General features: G+C 41.2%; 1 protein-coding gene across 4 annotated transcripts in view; it reads right to left on the bottom strand.

Moving 5' to 3' along the window:
- LOC133487634 (zinc finger protein DPF3-like) overlaps positions 1-13,795 on the bottom strand; it is a 28,945-nt gene extending 15,150 nt beyond the window's left edge. For all 4 annotated transcript variants that reach the window (XM_061794544.1, XM_061794545.1, XM_061794546.1 and 1 more), the window contains exons 1-3: positions 13,707-13,795; positions 2,662-2,822; positions 734-841 (exon numbers count right to left, since the gene is read on the bottom strand). In XM_061794544.1, the coding sequence (XP_061650528.1) occupies positions 734-841; positions 2,662-2,822; positions 13,707-13,738 (301 nt within the window). In that variant the 5' untranslated portion in view covers positions 13,739-13,795. The remainder of the gene's footprint in view (positions 1-733; positions 842-2,661; positions 2,823-13,706) is intronic.
- Positions 13,796-14,049: the final 254 nt, after the last annotated feature.

Genomic DNA, 14,049 nt, shown 5'->3' with positions numbered 1-14,049 from the left:
TAAAAATCAATCAGGAAAACAGCATCAACTAGAACTGAATGATCATAGTCAACCACATGTACAGTATATACTGTGCTATATATTTTATATAGTAAATATTCTTGAACAACAACAACAACAACAAAAATCAGGTTCTAACAATGTCATTTTCAATCAAATTGTCTTTTGAATGACAACAAGCAGCTGTGATATATTAGGCATACTGCCCCTATTAGGAAGTGAAAGCGATATGATACCATAATGTTTTGAGTTAAATGTGTATATAAGTGAAACAGCCCAGTGGGTTTACAAGGCTTGGACAACACAACCAAGTTAATTGAAACTACTCGCAAGGCACACAAGTCGATAAAAAGGGTTACACGAGCTAAAAAAAAAACAGGCTGAAGTAGAGAGTAGGAGAATATTAAGGGGCAGGGTCAATGCAACGTCTCAAAGGACACCCAGGAGAAGGTCTAACCTTATTCCACAACATTTATTATTAAATACGCTCTGCAGTGGGCCAGCTGCCGTTCGGCGCTCCCAGCAGCGGTAAATCTAATTAGGTGTTCTCTTCACAAAACAAGTTCAACAGCCGTGCAAACATGGTGACAGTTCATCCTGTGGAAAAATGACGTGCGGTCTCTTTTGCTGTACAGCTGATACAGAGCTACAGCGTACTTTTAGTAAGATTATTCCAGATCATCATTAAAAATCGTACAGAGAGGAGGCGCATCTCGGCAGGTGGCGCGCTTACCGAGCTTGAGACCAAAGATTCCTAGGCTGGGGTCGGTGGTGGTGTGCAGCCGTCTCTTCTTTCGCCAGCAACGGGCCGGATACGTGTACATCTGCCCGGCCGCTACACCTTGTCAACCATTGAACACAAGCAATAAGACTGTTTCAGTACTTTTCCAATAGAGAGTACCTGCTATGCTGTACTACCTTGATTTGGGGCAGTCGGCTTGCCATCATAAAAGACACATATTATACAGTTATACAGGAGACATATACTATTTTTAGTGACTTTTCTGACCCCTCTAACATTTTATTTTAACTAGCAACAAGTCTGTTACTTATCATTATTATTATTATTACTTAATAGAAGTCTCCTTTTTGTGGGTTTTATTGGAAGACTTCTGGAGACTCCCTCCAAAACACACCTCTGCATTCAGATTGTAAATATTGCCGCTTGAGTGAAACCATCAACGGCTAATTTAACTGTGACAACACACTTTGGCAAAATTCTGAATGGCGTGCTCACAGACACATGACAGGCGGGCAGGAACTTCAGAGACCCAACTACTTTTATACAAACAATTACATTTTCCATAATTGTCCACTTTGAAATAGTATAGCGGGAATCCATGAAAAACACGCTGCACTGAACGCACCAGTCGGAATGAGCTAACAATGGCAGGAGACTGAGAATGTCCTGTATTTACTTCTCACATGTTGCAACTGTAAAGCACAGCAGTAGGGTAAGCTAACATTAGCATTTCTGTTTATTTTCTAGCTGTGTAATGTTACAGCCATCCATCTTCTATACCACTTATCCTCACTGAGGTCGCAAGTGTCCTAGAGCCTATCCCAGCTGACTTCGGGCAAGAGGCAGAGTACACGCTCATCTGGTTCCCAGCCACACATACAGTATAGACAAATAAGCAGTTACACTTACACCTAAGGACGATTTAGAGTCTTCAATGAACCGAACAATCTTTTTGGAATGTCGAGGAAAAACTGAGTACCTGCAGAAAACCCACGCAAGCACGGGAAGAACATGCAAAAACCACACTGGAAGGCCTGGGCCCAGATTCAAACCAACAGCGTCAGAACTGTAAGGCGGATGTACTGACCACCGTGCTGCCCAGTAATGTTACAAGGGTACAGCTAAGATGAATTTGCGCATCCAATGACCGACCAGCAGTGGTTTACGTCACCCATATGCAATCAACTCACACTTGGAACCCTGGCTGATCAGGTACTGGTAACAGCAACTGGTTTTACTGGAGGAAAATGTAGTGAGTAGAGCTGTGTTGAGACGAACAGGAACCGTGCTTTGGAAAAAGGAGCACCACACTCGTACGCAACCAATTTACAAGAAACTTTGTAGAGTGCTGTGGATGTGCAAACCATGAAACCGTAACATTTCCATGTCGTTTAATCACTGGTTTTGCAATGTAAACATAGGCATTATGTCTTTAGTAATGTTCAGCACGATTGACTCTGTGATTGCCTTCCACCACACTCCTTTCTTCTGTACAGAAAACAATATGAAAATAATTCTGCTCATGTCTCTTTAGCAACAGAAATTAACCTCGCTGATTGCTTTTTCTAAAACTAGTCCATAGTGGTGTCGTAATAGTAATTAAATACATTTCACTAAGTTGGCGACACTGACAGTGCTTTTGTGCACGTCAGTAAGGACGCGCTTTGAATTACGCAAGTTGCTAAACAAACCACAGCAATTTGAATTAATCGATAAAAAGGATTCATTGCCCAGCCCAAGGATCGGAATGCAGTGTTGCCTTGAGATTAGACTGGAGCCTGATCTATTCCATCAAAGTAGTCAGACATGTTTAGCGCTATTCCGGTCTTATGATATGTCTATGCACGTTATGAATAAAGATGCCCTCAACTATAATTAGAATTTCAATAATTGTTATATTGTATTGTGTGTGTCCTCACCTGGGCTGCGGTGATGTCGTTCCATCCAGATGTAGCAGTTGTTCTGGGCCACGCCGGTTTGTGAGTCCAGGAATGGCAGGCGCACGCTGCGTTCGGCGCACAGGCGAGCATTGTAGCTGCGGCACTGCTCAATGGCGTCCTTATAAAACTGGTCGCCCAACCTGACGAGTGGTAGCACCAGAGGTTAGCCACAAAGAAAGGAATTTTGCACAATTTAAATGTATGTATTATTATCCAAACCGGGGAACCCAAGGCCGAGAAAACCAAAACACCAAAATAAATTTTTATTAGTTATTCGTAAAATTGCATTTATGGCTGTGACCATGTACTAACCTCACTATAAATCCCATCACAAAATTGTTTTCCCCATATTGGTCATTATTGATACATATCACGTGGCCCGCGACCCTAGTGAGGAGAAGCGGCTCAGAAAATGGATGGATGGATGGATGATACATATCACGATATGAAACAAATCACTATTTTTTTTTTACCCCCCCATCTTAAATGTTCCCCGTTACTCGTAGCCTTTTCATTTAAATATTTATTTTCTGTCAAAAGTTCAACATGACATGGAATATTATACAACTGCGTAACACAAATAAAAAAGCATAATCGGACCATAAAAGCTTTCAGGTTTTCTAATTCCAATTTACATCCATTAAGGTAGTCATCCTTTGAATCCCTTGTTTTCAACGGTGCGTACGTGTAGCATGTCTTTCGCGATACAATTTACTTGTTGTTTTCGGATGGGGGGTGCATGATGACATCATTGACAAGAAAAGGGTCGAAAAGTCTGACAAGATAACGAGTAGGTTCCCACAGCTGCAGGAGTAGATTACAAACATTAGCTAGCGCCTGCTAAGTCTGGTAATGTTCTGTGGGCATCAACCTAACTTGGCATGGTGATATTGACGCCACATGATTGGTTCAGTGCGGAGCAACTCACATTATTAGCCATAGCTATTGGCTATTCGTATTTTCTGTCAAAACATAGACAAATGCAGTCCATTGAAGTCAATGGACTGTGTCTCAAATGTTTATCCAGCAAAAGTTATTTTGAGAGATTTATCTTTATCATTATCCAGCCCTAATCAAGACATATTTTGACCGACTGAAACTGAGACGTCCACGGAGCACGCCACATCATTGTTGTTTCCCGCTCTGAGCTTTATCCAAACAAGCGCACTCTGGCCACGGTTTTTGTTTGGGGTCATCACAACATCCTGTTTCGGCCGTTTTGTTTTGGCGCCAAAAGTCTTTCTGTCAAAAACCACAAATACACTTTTGGGCCATTTTAAGCTGAACATTTTCTGTGACCGACCCTTCTATAATTTAGTTCAAAAGTCACAGTGGCAAATATAATTCGCATTAGTTAAGCGATACGAACAAACCCAGTGAATATACGGTGGCGTCAAAGCCCCAAAAGTAAAATTGGAAAAAGTTTTCTGATCAAATATACCTCAAAAGTAAAAATAACCCGAGTTGAGCTCAGTGAGCACCTGAATGAACTCCACAGGTTTTTTTTTTTTTTTTTTTTTTTTTTGTGAAGTGATGGAAAAGATGAAAAGTCTTATGATACCCATAGAATCAGATAAGGAAACCTTACTGCAACATAGGAAATGGTCTGGCTGCTCAGTACAATATCAGCAATACCATAAAACATTAACGGCGTATACTGTACAGTACATATTATTATTAGTACATATTAATTAATTCATTCATTTTCCGTACCGCTTATTCTCACTAGGGTCGCGGGCATGCTGGAGCCTATCCCAGCTATCTTCAGACGAGAGGCGGGGTACACCCTGAACTGGTCGCCAGTCAATTGCAGGACACATATAAACAAACAACAATTTGCACTCACATTCACACCTACGGGCAATTTAGAGTCTTAAATTAAGCTGCCATGCATGTCTTTGGGATGTGGGAGGAAACCGGAGTACCCGGGAAAACAAAAACGCAAACGCTACACAGGCAGGGCTGGGATTTGAACCCCGGTCCTCAGAACTGTGAGGCAGATGTGCTAACCAGTAGGTCACTGTGCCGCCAGTACATATATTTATTTAAAAAAATAATAATAATCATGAATTTTTAAAAAAAACAACAAAAAAAAAAGATAATGGCTAATGACTAGCATGAAAAAGACAAATTTGTGGTTTAAAGATGTTTTGCTATACAAAAATGACCATTTATCATGCATGCTATTGGCTCGTTTTCCATCTGGCTCATTAAATGTCTCCTGTGACAAGAGAGCAGTTAAGACTCTCAGACTTAGTTCCACTTTCCTGAGCACCACTGAGACTTTGGCTGTCCCTTAGCGTTTCAGTGTTAATATTCAAAGTGGGATAGCGAAGGATATTTCACAGTCAAACCCTCAATCTCTGCCACATGCCTGCTATGGTAATTAGCCTACTTAATTAATCTCGGCCGAGTGGCGCGCACAAGGGCAGGTTCTAATTTAACTATGTCAAAGATGGAGGGTAAACGCTGAGGCTCCTGAATAGGTGTTATTTGTTCGATTTCTATCATCTGTTGTCTACCAGGGGAGGTCAATGGGGCAAATCATGCCACCGGTCATCCTCGTTGCAACATGGGATCTCCGCATCGCCAGGGCATAATGAGTTCCCTCCACGTGTTTTCAATTACAACATTAGGAAGACAGCCATTTTGGAGGCAAACTAATGAGCTGACTGCTGCGAGTCGAGTCTGGAATCGTTAAGTGGACCTGGGGAGGCGGGAGCCTTGCTTGTCCTGCTCTCACCCCCGTCTCCGCCTACAGCCCTCGATCCTGACGAGACAATGCGCAGCAGATGAACAGCCGTGTCAGGAATGCAGTCCGCACAAAGCCTTTTACACTGTGGCTCGGACAAAGTCGCAGTGTGTGAGGCCATGTGGAACAAGTGGAGAGTCACAGGTACTGAGAATCCAAGACAACTAGATGTCAAGAATACTATTTGACTAATTACAGTCAGCCCTTTCAATATGCACCGTCTTCCAAATGATTAGGCATATGCCTTTGTTTATTAGCCTAAAAAACAAAGTGATTTATTAATGCATATTGTATATCAACAATTATATTGCGGAGGGTAAGGTATATTAGCTTATAAAACAATGTGCGTGTCTGTGCATGTGGGTTGCTTCAGGAAAAAAAATTAGATAGCGATTATCGTAGGGATACATTCCAGACCCACCCGTAATAGGGAAAAACCTGCTTTATAAAGAGACCACACACTCTAAACACATTTAAACTTATCAAAACACACTTCAACTCAAAACACAATTTTAAGCACATTATACCTGTATTTGAATACACACACATGCAATGTAGTGTCGGTGTCTTATGTGCCTTTAAGATTGAGTGTCTGCGTGTGAGATGTGGCCGAGAGAAGCTCTTGAAGGAGTGTGCTCATTGTGTTTGCGTGTTTTACTGTTCTCAAAGCATTCGGTAAATGGCTGAAATGGGGCATTTGATGACTGTGGCTTTCCTTTCCCACATGTGAGGGCATTACAGTAAGTAAGTATACTGTACTCAGGACATGGAATCGATCGCAACTGGACTGTTCTGGCTCTCTCAGAAGGCGCATCCTCTCATCTGAGCAGGCTTCATCAGTTCATAGACTTTGTTACAACAGCACCAGGCTCGTGCTGTCCTAACTAAGCCTTGTGGCATGAACTGAGGACGCCTGCTCGGATGAGAGAAGAAACACCTTCTAAGACAACCAGAACAGTCCGGTTGTGATCCATTTAATGCCCTCAAAATGACCTGGATGAATGAAAATATTCATAGGTATGTATATGAAAAAACAAAAAAACTATTACTTAAAAATCTACAAAATGACAACAACAACAAAAGAAGATAATGGGAGAACACTGTAAAGGCACTAAATTGGAATTGGGAAAAGAGACTGCTAACCAATTTAAACAATATATATTTTTTAAATCCATTAAATGATTGTTAATTTTACTCAGTCAATCAAGGAACTTTGAATGTGCATCCCTAAATGTGATGTTTTTCTCCAAATGCACATCAAACTCCAGGCTGTGCCCTTCACTGCCATTCCTCGACATCAGCACACATCACTGATGGAACGCGACATGACATATCAGCTTACAAAAGCGCAGACCAGCTGTAAATGGTCCCTGAAGTGGACTCAGCTTGGAAGGCGCACTCAATGGGCATGCCACATGGAAGCAGCACTCTTGAGACCACTCAAGTTGAACGTCGGATACTAATCAGGCTCAGTGACTGTGTTTCGGGGGCAGGAGGGGGGTGTCGGTCGGGTTAAGGCAATACATGCGTGGTTAAAAATCTTTATGTTGGTGCAGGCTGCTTTGAGAAAAGAGCCCCTACCCACAAGGTGGGAGATCCTTCTGACACATGTAAAGGGGTACAGAGTCATAGCTCCTTCCCTTTTACTCACTCAGTATTAAAATACCGTTTTTGGCTGGGCATTCAGGGTTGAATAACTAAAGATTTTTTGCAGTCAACTAAAAAGTGATCCAAATCGAGTTGAAGTTGTTTAATTTATAACAAACAAAAAATTTTCAGCACAGTACAGCTGTCCCCAACCTGTTTTGCGCCACAGACTAGTTTCACGTAAAGACAGTCCCGAGGTACCGCTGGTATGACTCTTTTAAGGCTAGCAATGATTGACTAACCACTATTTTCATCCACCACCAATTTATTTTCATACTCTCATACCCACGAAGATGTAGGACGACTGTGTCACCTTGTTGGCCGAACCTTTTGCTGCTCCACAGAGCGTTATGGTCCGGCGACAGCAGGAGACGAATAAGTCGAAAGTCCTCTGTAAAGTAGCTGATTGGAAGACGAAATGCCTAAAACCCGATTAGTCGACTTCAAGCATCGAAAGTACATAAAAGTAAAGTTGATTTGACTACTACCGGTTGACTTTGATTTCTGTTGTGCTCCTGATGGTCATTCTAACAAATTAACTTAATGAATCAATTTGCCCATACTGAACAATGGCACACCATTAGCTTTCCACTAGTTAGTGTGTTATCTGTATGTTTTGAACTCCTGTCTCAACCCCAGGATTGCATCAAGCAGAATAATGCTGCCTAGAAAACTGTATATTGTCAAATTTCACATAGTTGACGTAACATTGTTCTTTAGACAATAAACTAGATGAGTCTAATCAACAGTGTATTCAGGTAGTGCATTCAATTTTAGCTCAACTGATTCATCTGTCCATTTTCTATACTGCTCATCCTCACTAGCGCCGCGGGTGAGCTGGAGTGGTGTACACCGTGGACTGGTCGTCAGTCAATTGCAGGGCAAAAATAGACAATCATATACACTCGCATCTATGGACAAATTTTGAGACACTCTGGACTAGTCACCAGTCAACTGATTCAAGTCACAATACATCAATTCCACACAATAACAGGATTCTTCACGACAAACCGATAACTATGCTCATCCGTACTTGGAGAATACCACGTTTGGCCCTTTTACCCTTTTTATTTAACTTGGGAACAATACTGATTCTTCACATTTTACATCTGCAACCTGTTTATTCGCATACCGTACAGTCTGTCAATGCAGTAGCCATTTAAGGGCAGTCAGGCAAGTTTTCAACACTCGTACTATACATCTTAAAATAAAATTAATTACTTTTTGTTTTGTTTTTATGTCCTGTACACATGTTGTACATAGTGTTCTTTGGGGTAATTTTTTCCCCACAATTGTTTGAGTTGCATAAAGGATATCATAACATTTAACACACAATTTTTCATGTTGTTTTGGATGATACTAGTCACTAGAAAATCTAAATGTAATCTCTTCCTAATGTACTTGCAATACACTAAAACAAAGGGGGAAAACTGTATTATAAAAAAAAAAGTATTATTATATTAAGGAAAGAAACTATTCAGTTACTAGACCCTGTGTGGAAAAAGTAATGGCCCCCTAATAACTGGTTTAATAGATTTTTTTTCCCTTAATAAATGGAATCGCCATTTAAACAGCATTTTAAGGTCACATGGGTTACATTTGTTTGATGATCAGAAACATTAAAGTAGGGAAACTATGCAAAAACAAGGATTTGAGAAGGGGGCCAACTTTTTCACAGCACTGTACTTATTATTATTAATTATAACTTATTATGGTGGGTACGAAAAGTATTCAGACCCCCTTAAATTTTTCCAGAGTGCTGAGGTCCTCACACTGGGACTGAGGTTCACCTTCCAACAAGACAATGACCCTAAACATACAGCTTAAATAACGAAGGAGTGGCTTCAGAACAACTCTGTGACTGTTCTTGAATGGCCCGGCCACACCCCTGACTGAAACCCAAATGAGCATCTCTGGAGAGACCTGAAAATGGCTGCCCACAAACATTCACCATCCAACCTGACAGAACTGGAGAGGATATGCAAGGAGGAATGGCAGATAATCACCAAATCCAGGTATGAAAAGCGTGTTGCATCATTCCCAAAAAGACTCATGGCTGTATTAGGTTGCTTCTACTAAATACTGAGCAAAGGGTCTGAATACTTATGGCTGTGTAATATTTCAGTTTTAAACAATTCCGCTTTTTTTTCTTTCAATATGGGGTGCTGTGTATACATTAATGAGGGAAAAAAATGAACTTAAATGATTTTAGCAAATGGCTGCTGCAATATAACAAAATTCAAAATTTAAGGGGGCCTGAATACTTTCCGTACCACTGTATATTAAGTCTGGTATGATGTTAGTAGTCTGGACCGTTTGACATCAAATTAGGCTGTATGTATATTGTGGCCCCTGAACTACACCTCTGTGACACCCCTGTAACTAAAGCATCAACATGCAGCATGAGTGGCACTTACTTTAGATTTTGCCTCCAAATTAAGTGGTTCTGTCACAACCCAATCGCTCCTTGTCACACTTCATAAGGCAGATTGTGCCAAAACTAAGTCACAATTTGTTGTGGTTAAGTGAGCCTTTCAGCTCCGCCTGTGGTATGAGCTGCACAGCCTTGGCGTCATGCAGTTAGCGGGTGCATGAAATGGAACAAAAGCTAATCTTGTAGCCAGCGTAGGGGCTCTGCTATCAGTGTGTCCCTGTCCACGGTCTGATGCCGTTACATGGCTGCGCCCGTAATCTGACAATATGGCAACGCTCATTTGGCATGTCGCTTTACATTGGTAGTTTGCTGTGGAGACTCTGCAGTGAGGCGCAAGCAACTACAATCCGCAACCCACAGGACAAGTCTTCTTTAGTTTGGGTTTGCAAAGGTGCACAGCTGATTCACAGGAAGCAGCAGCTACCACAGCAACACAACCCATCACAGTAAATACTAGAAAGTAAACAGGATTAAAACAGACCACATATCACCATAACACCGCGCCAATGAACAGCAGACCAGACTCACTATGTTAGTAGCTATGTTACCACAAGGAAGTACAGCTCCTTTTAGTTTGGTATGGTATGCCAAATATCCCAAAATAACTGACCCATACTACTTATTTGTACCATTACGTTACTACTACCACAGCGCAGCTGCAACCAATGTTTAGTTGCCTAAAGGGTGGTGGTAGTAGACACACTGCAGCACAGTGAATGGCTGACATATGCATCGTCGGTGACCAACGCAATGCATCCTACCGGGCCCACTTCAATTGATGGAGTAGTCAATTTACACAGAGTTCCGTTCCCACGGACTCGCGAAACGCTGTGCTTTCCGGTCGACAAGTTCAACATCCATTTTCGAGAGACGAATTTTCAGTTGCCTAAAAGTATTGTCATCCATGTCCTCAAAGTATGTTCATACAGACACAAGGTATATGTCAGGTTGGTGAGGTGGTATCTGTGCGTACAGTAAAAAAATAAAACTGCAATCTGTGTCATGCACTGTATGTAACGCCTGTGGCACATAGATGACTACGAATCCTACTGTATCCCCCGTTGGGATATAATTTAACAGCTCCATGCTCAAAGGAAAGAACAAAGATTGCCAATATTTCATCATCAAAAGTTGTAAACGGTACAAAAATAAGTGATCTGTACAATGGCATTTGTTGAACCTTAAATATTAAACAGTTTCAAACATTCATTGGTTGAATTGTCATTTGACTGTTTTCTTCTTCTTGACGTAAGCAACAAGCCAAGAAGAAAGAACAAAAACAGTTGGATATCCTACATTGGCTACTGTGTTTTTTTTGTTTGTTGGACTGATTTACAGGTTACACTGTGTCACACTGCTATGATGCCACACAATTTACAAAGCCGACGCAGCCATGATGGCTACACACCCCAAGGTGAAAACAGATGAGAGTTTACCGCTACATACCATAGAATGGCGAGCTAAACGGAGTTGTATCACTTGGTTGAAACACGTCTTATTGGCGAGATCTGCCCAATGTGACGTCGCTCAAGCTGGGAGACGCATGTAGCCCATGGAAAAATGTCTAAAAGAAGCTTAACATTATTCACTTAATAGTCAAAGCGCCATTTTAATCAGATTCCAGCGATTATTATACTCCCCAATCAACAAAGACCTCACACGAGGGGCGGGGGGGTGCCTCACCTTCTCTCCAGCCCAATTTTAAACCATTTCCCTAAAGTGAGTATTTCTAATACAAAAAAGGTCACACTGGAGCAACATCCAATTAGCGTCAAGTTTGACTAATTATAAATCTGACTAAAGTGTGAAATGAAGTCGGGAACCAGAAGCTTAATAACAGAGATTAAAACACTTCATTACATCCACTTTATAGTAAACAAGGTATGACCAGAAACAATAGATAGAGGGTAAAATTAAAATATTGTGATATGGAGTATTAGTTGAACTATAACAAGAAGTTGAAGTTTTGTGAGAAAGATATGTGAAAAAATTTAATTTAAATATGCTTGGAATTTTTCAAGAATAAAGTCAATTTTACAAGATAAAAAAACATGAGGGATTGTGATTGTCAAACAATGAAATTTTGTCACATTAACACCATTATAAATATGAGCAGATTAATGTGATTGCTGAATTGTTGACAGTCAATTCTTAAAATTTGTTTTCTCAAAAGGAAATTTGTGTTACTTTTATTACCTTAACATTGTTTTCTTTCTGAATGAAAGGTGAATGCATCTTTTCTAAAATAAAACTACATTTTTTTTTTCTTCTTTACTTTTTTTACAATTGCTTATTCTCAGACTAGAAAGACTGCAGTCTGGCCAAAAAAAATTATGTTAAAGTTATTTCATTGTTTTTTTTCTCTTTGGCAAAAATAACATTACTTTTGTAATAATACTATTACTTTTCACTTGAAAAACAACTTCATACAACTGACTTATTGTACCTCATAAAAACACAGTTCATTCTGACTTTTTTCTCTCTTTCTTGCTGTTAAAAAAAAACAACTTTCTATTCCTAACTTGACTTATTTTTGGTTGTAAAAATTAGGTTTTAGCTGCTTAACTTTTTTTTAAGACACAATTTTCTAATAGTTGTCGTGACCCTCATACATTCCAGCTTTGACACCGAACAAAACTACACATACACTGGGAATTTTGCACTTCAAAACCACCATGATTTGCTATGAGAAAACACGAGTGATGACAAAATGGAAGGTATTAATAGGATTCTGTTGGGCATCAAATGCTGCTTTGAGCCGTTCGGCTGCCAATAAAATGGTTGCTCAGCTAGTAATGAATGCACAGGCCACTAAACAGATTTAGGTGAGATTTTCTGCTCGATGGGAATACAGGTGGAGGTTGTCGTGCTAAGAATGACCTCAGAACAGCACCCTACATTCCTAGAACATGGCCAGAGACATTACAGGCCACAGGCTGTATGCACTCGGCCATAAATTATATGTCGAACTACGGTCGTTGGCTCGTCTCCCCCATAGTTGCATGTGTGAACTGCCGAATATGGCACACAACCCATATGTTGTATGAGACACATGCATTTGATTCCCAATCCAATCACAAGAACAGTGGGAAAGCACTGGACAAAAAGGAAGCTTGCACTGATAACAATGGATGACGGGGCGAGGTGTGGTGAGGTCCACCATGCTCCGGGCTAAAGATGGAAGGAGCAACAGGGACACCTCTTTCTGGAGGAGCAGATGGTTCTGCTGCTTGTGCCCAACGCTTCCTCCCTGTTGGAGCATCTCTCTGACAGATGGGCCCAGGATCCTGGACCAGACCAGGCTAATCTCTCGCACTCCTCCACTTAAAGGGACAGTGAAGCACGCCTGCTTTAGTTGCACAAGGATGATAATGATGATGGACTGACTCAGTGTGCTAATCATCATCTAGTTAAAGAAGAAACACACCTGCTTTTAGGATTGTATGTGCACCAGTGAGGCAATCCATGCGAACAAAGGAGAAATGGAGGAAATAACGTGAAGCGTTGTAGCATTAAAGTCATAAACATGGCATTTTTGCACACATGATTGTGGCAGAAATGTGCAGGGTTTCTCCCCCCCCCCAGTGTCTGTGCTGGCACTTTGGTCGATTTGGCCAGCAAGCATGCAAACACAAAATGCCTCCTCCTCCTCCTCCTCCTCCTCCTCCCTCGCCGGCTCCTGACCACGTCTGCGCTCCGACGAGCCAAAGTTGACATGTCGACAAATCGCAAAAGTAGACAGCACTCTCGGAATGTCACTTCATATTACAACAAGCAACAGAGTAAAAAAGAAAAAAAATCCCCGCCCCCCCCCCCAACCCAAAAAAAGAAAATAAATAAATAAAAAATCGTCTCTCAATTCTTCCGAAACCGGCAGAGAGGCGCCGTGTCGACACTTTGCTTGGCTACATACAAAAATATATAGTCTCGGAAGGCGACATTCTCCGAAGGGGCTGCTCTGGTGCTAGGCTAATGTCACGTTTGCAGACGACACGTTGAAATCTTGTGAAAATAAAACAACTATACGGAGGCTACTTTGCCATGCAAGAAGTACACCAACATGAAATTAGACAGCCGTAACGGCCGAACGCTCACAGCCGGGGCTCGTATGCACGAACGGCTAGGTATACCGCCCGGGTTGGTAACAAAGTAAGCAATCACAATTCACCCAAAAACGTCTAAATTACTTACGCTTTTAGTGGATTCTGAATGACAGCCGCCATTTTGCTACAATGTAATGCAATATCGGCGTCTTGCAGTTCTGAGGGAAACCTATGGAAACGGACCAATCAAAGCTCGGGATGAATTCCTCGACCAATAGACGTGCGGTATGTGCGGATGGGCGTGGTTTGGTGGGGGTTAACTGTCAGAATAATTTTAAAGGGTTTTCCCTTCACTGTATATTTTATACAACTCACTGAACAACAGAATATGCAGCTAGAAAACCGCAACTTGAGTGAACTGGAACATTTGTTTTGGATTCCAGGAACACGAAAGCTGCGTTTAATTATTCATTCAATTAATTATTAATTAT

This window comes from Phyllopteryx taeniolatus, chromosome 13 (assembly GCF_024500385.1).
Source record: "Phyllopteryx taeniolatus isolate TA_2022b chromosome 13, UOR_Ptae_1.2, whole genome shotgun sequence".
Classification (NCBI taxonomy): Eukaryota; Metazoa; Chordata; class Actinopteri; order Syngnathiformes; family Syngnathidae; genus Phyllopteryx; species Phyllopteryx taeniolatus.
This window is presented reverse-complemented; position numbering and strand designations above follow the sequence as displayed.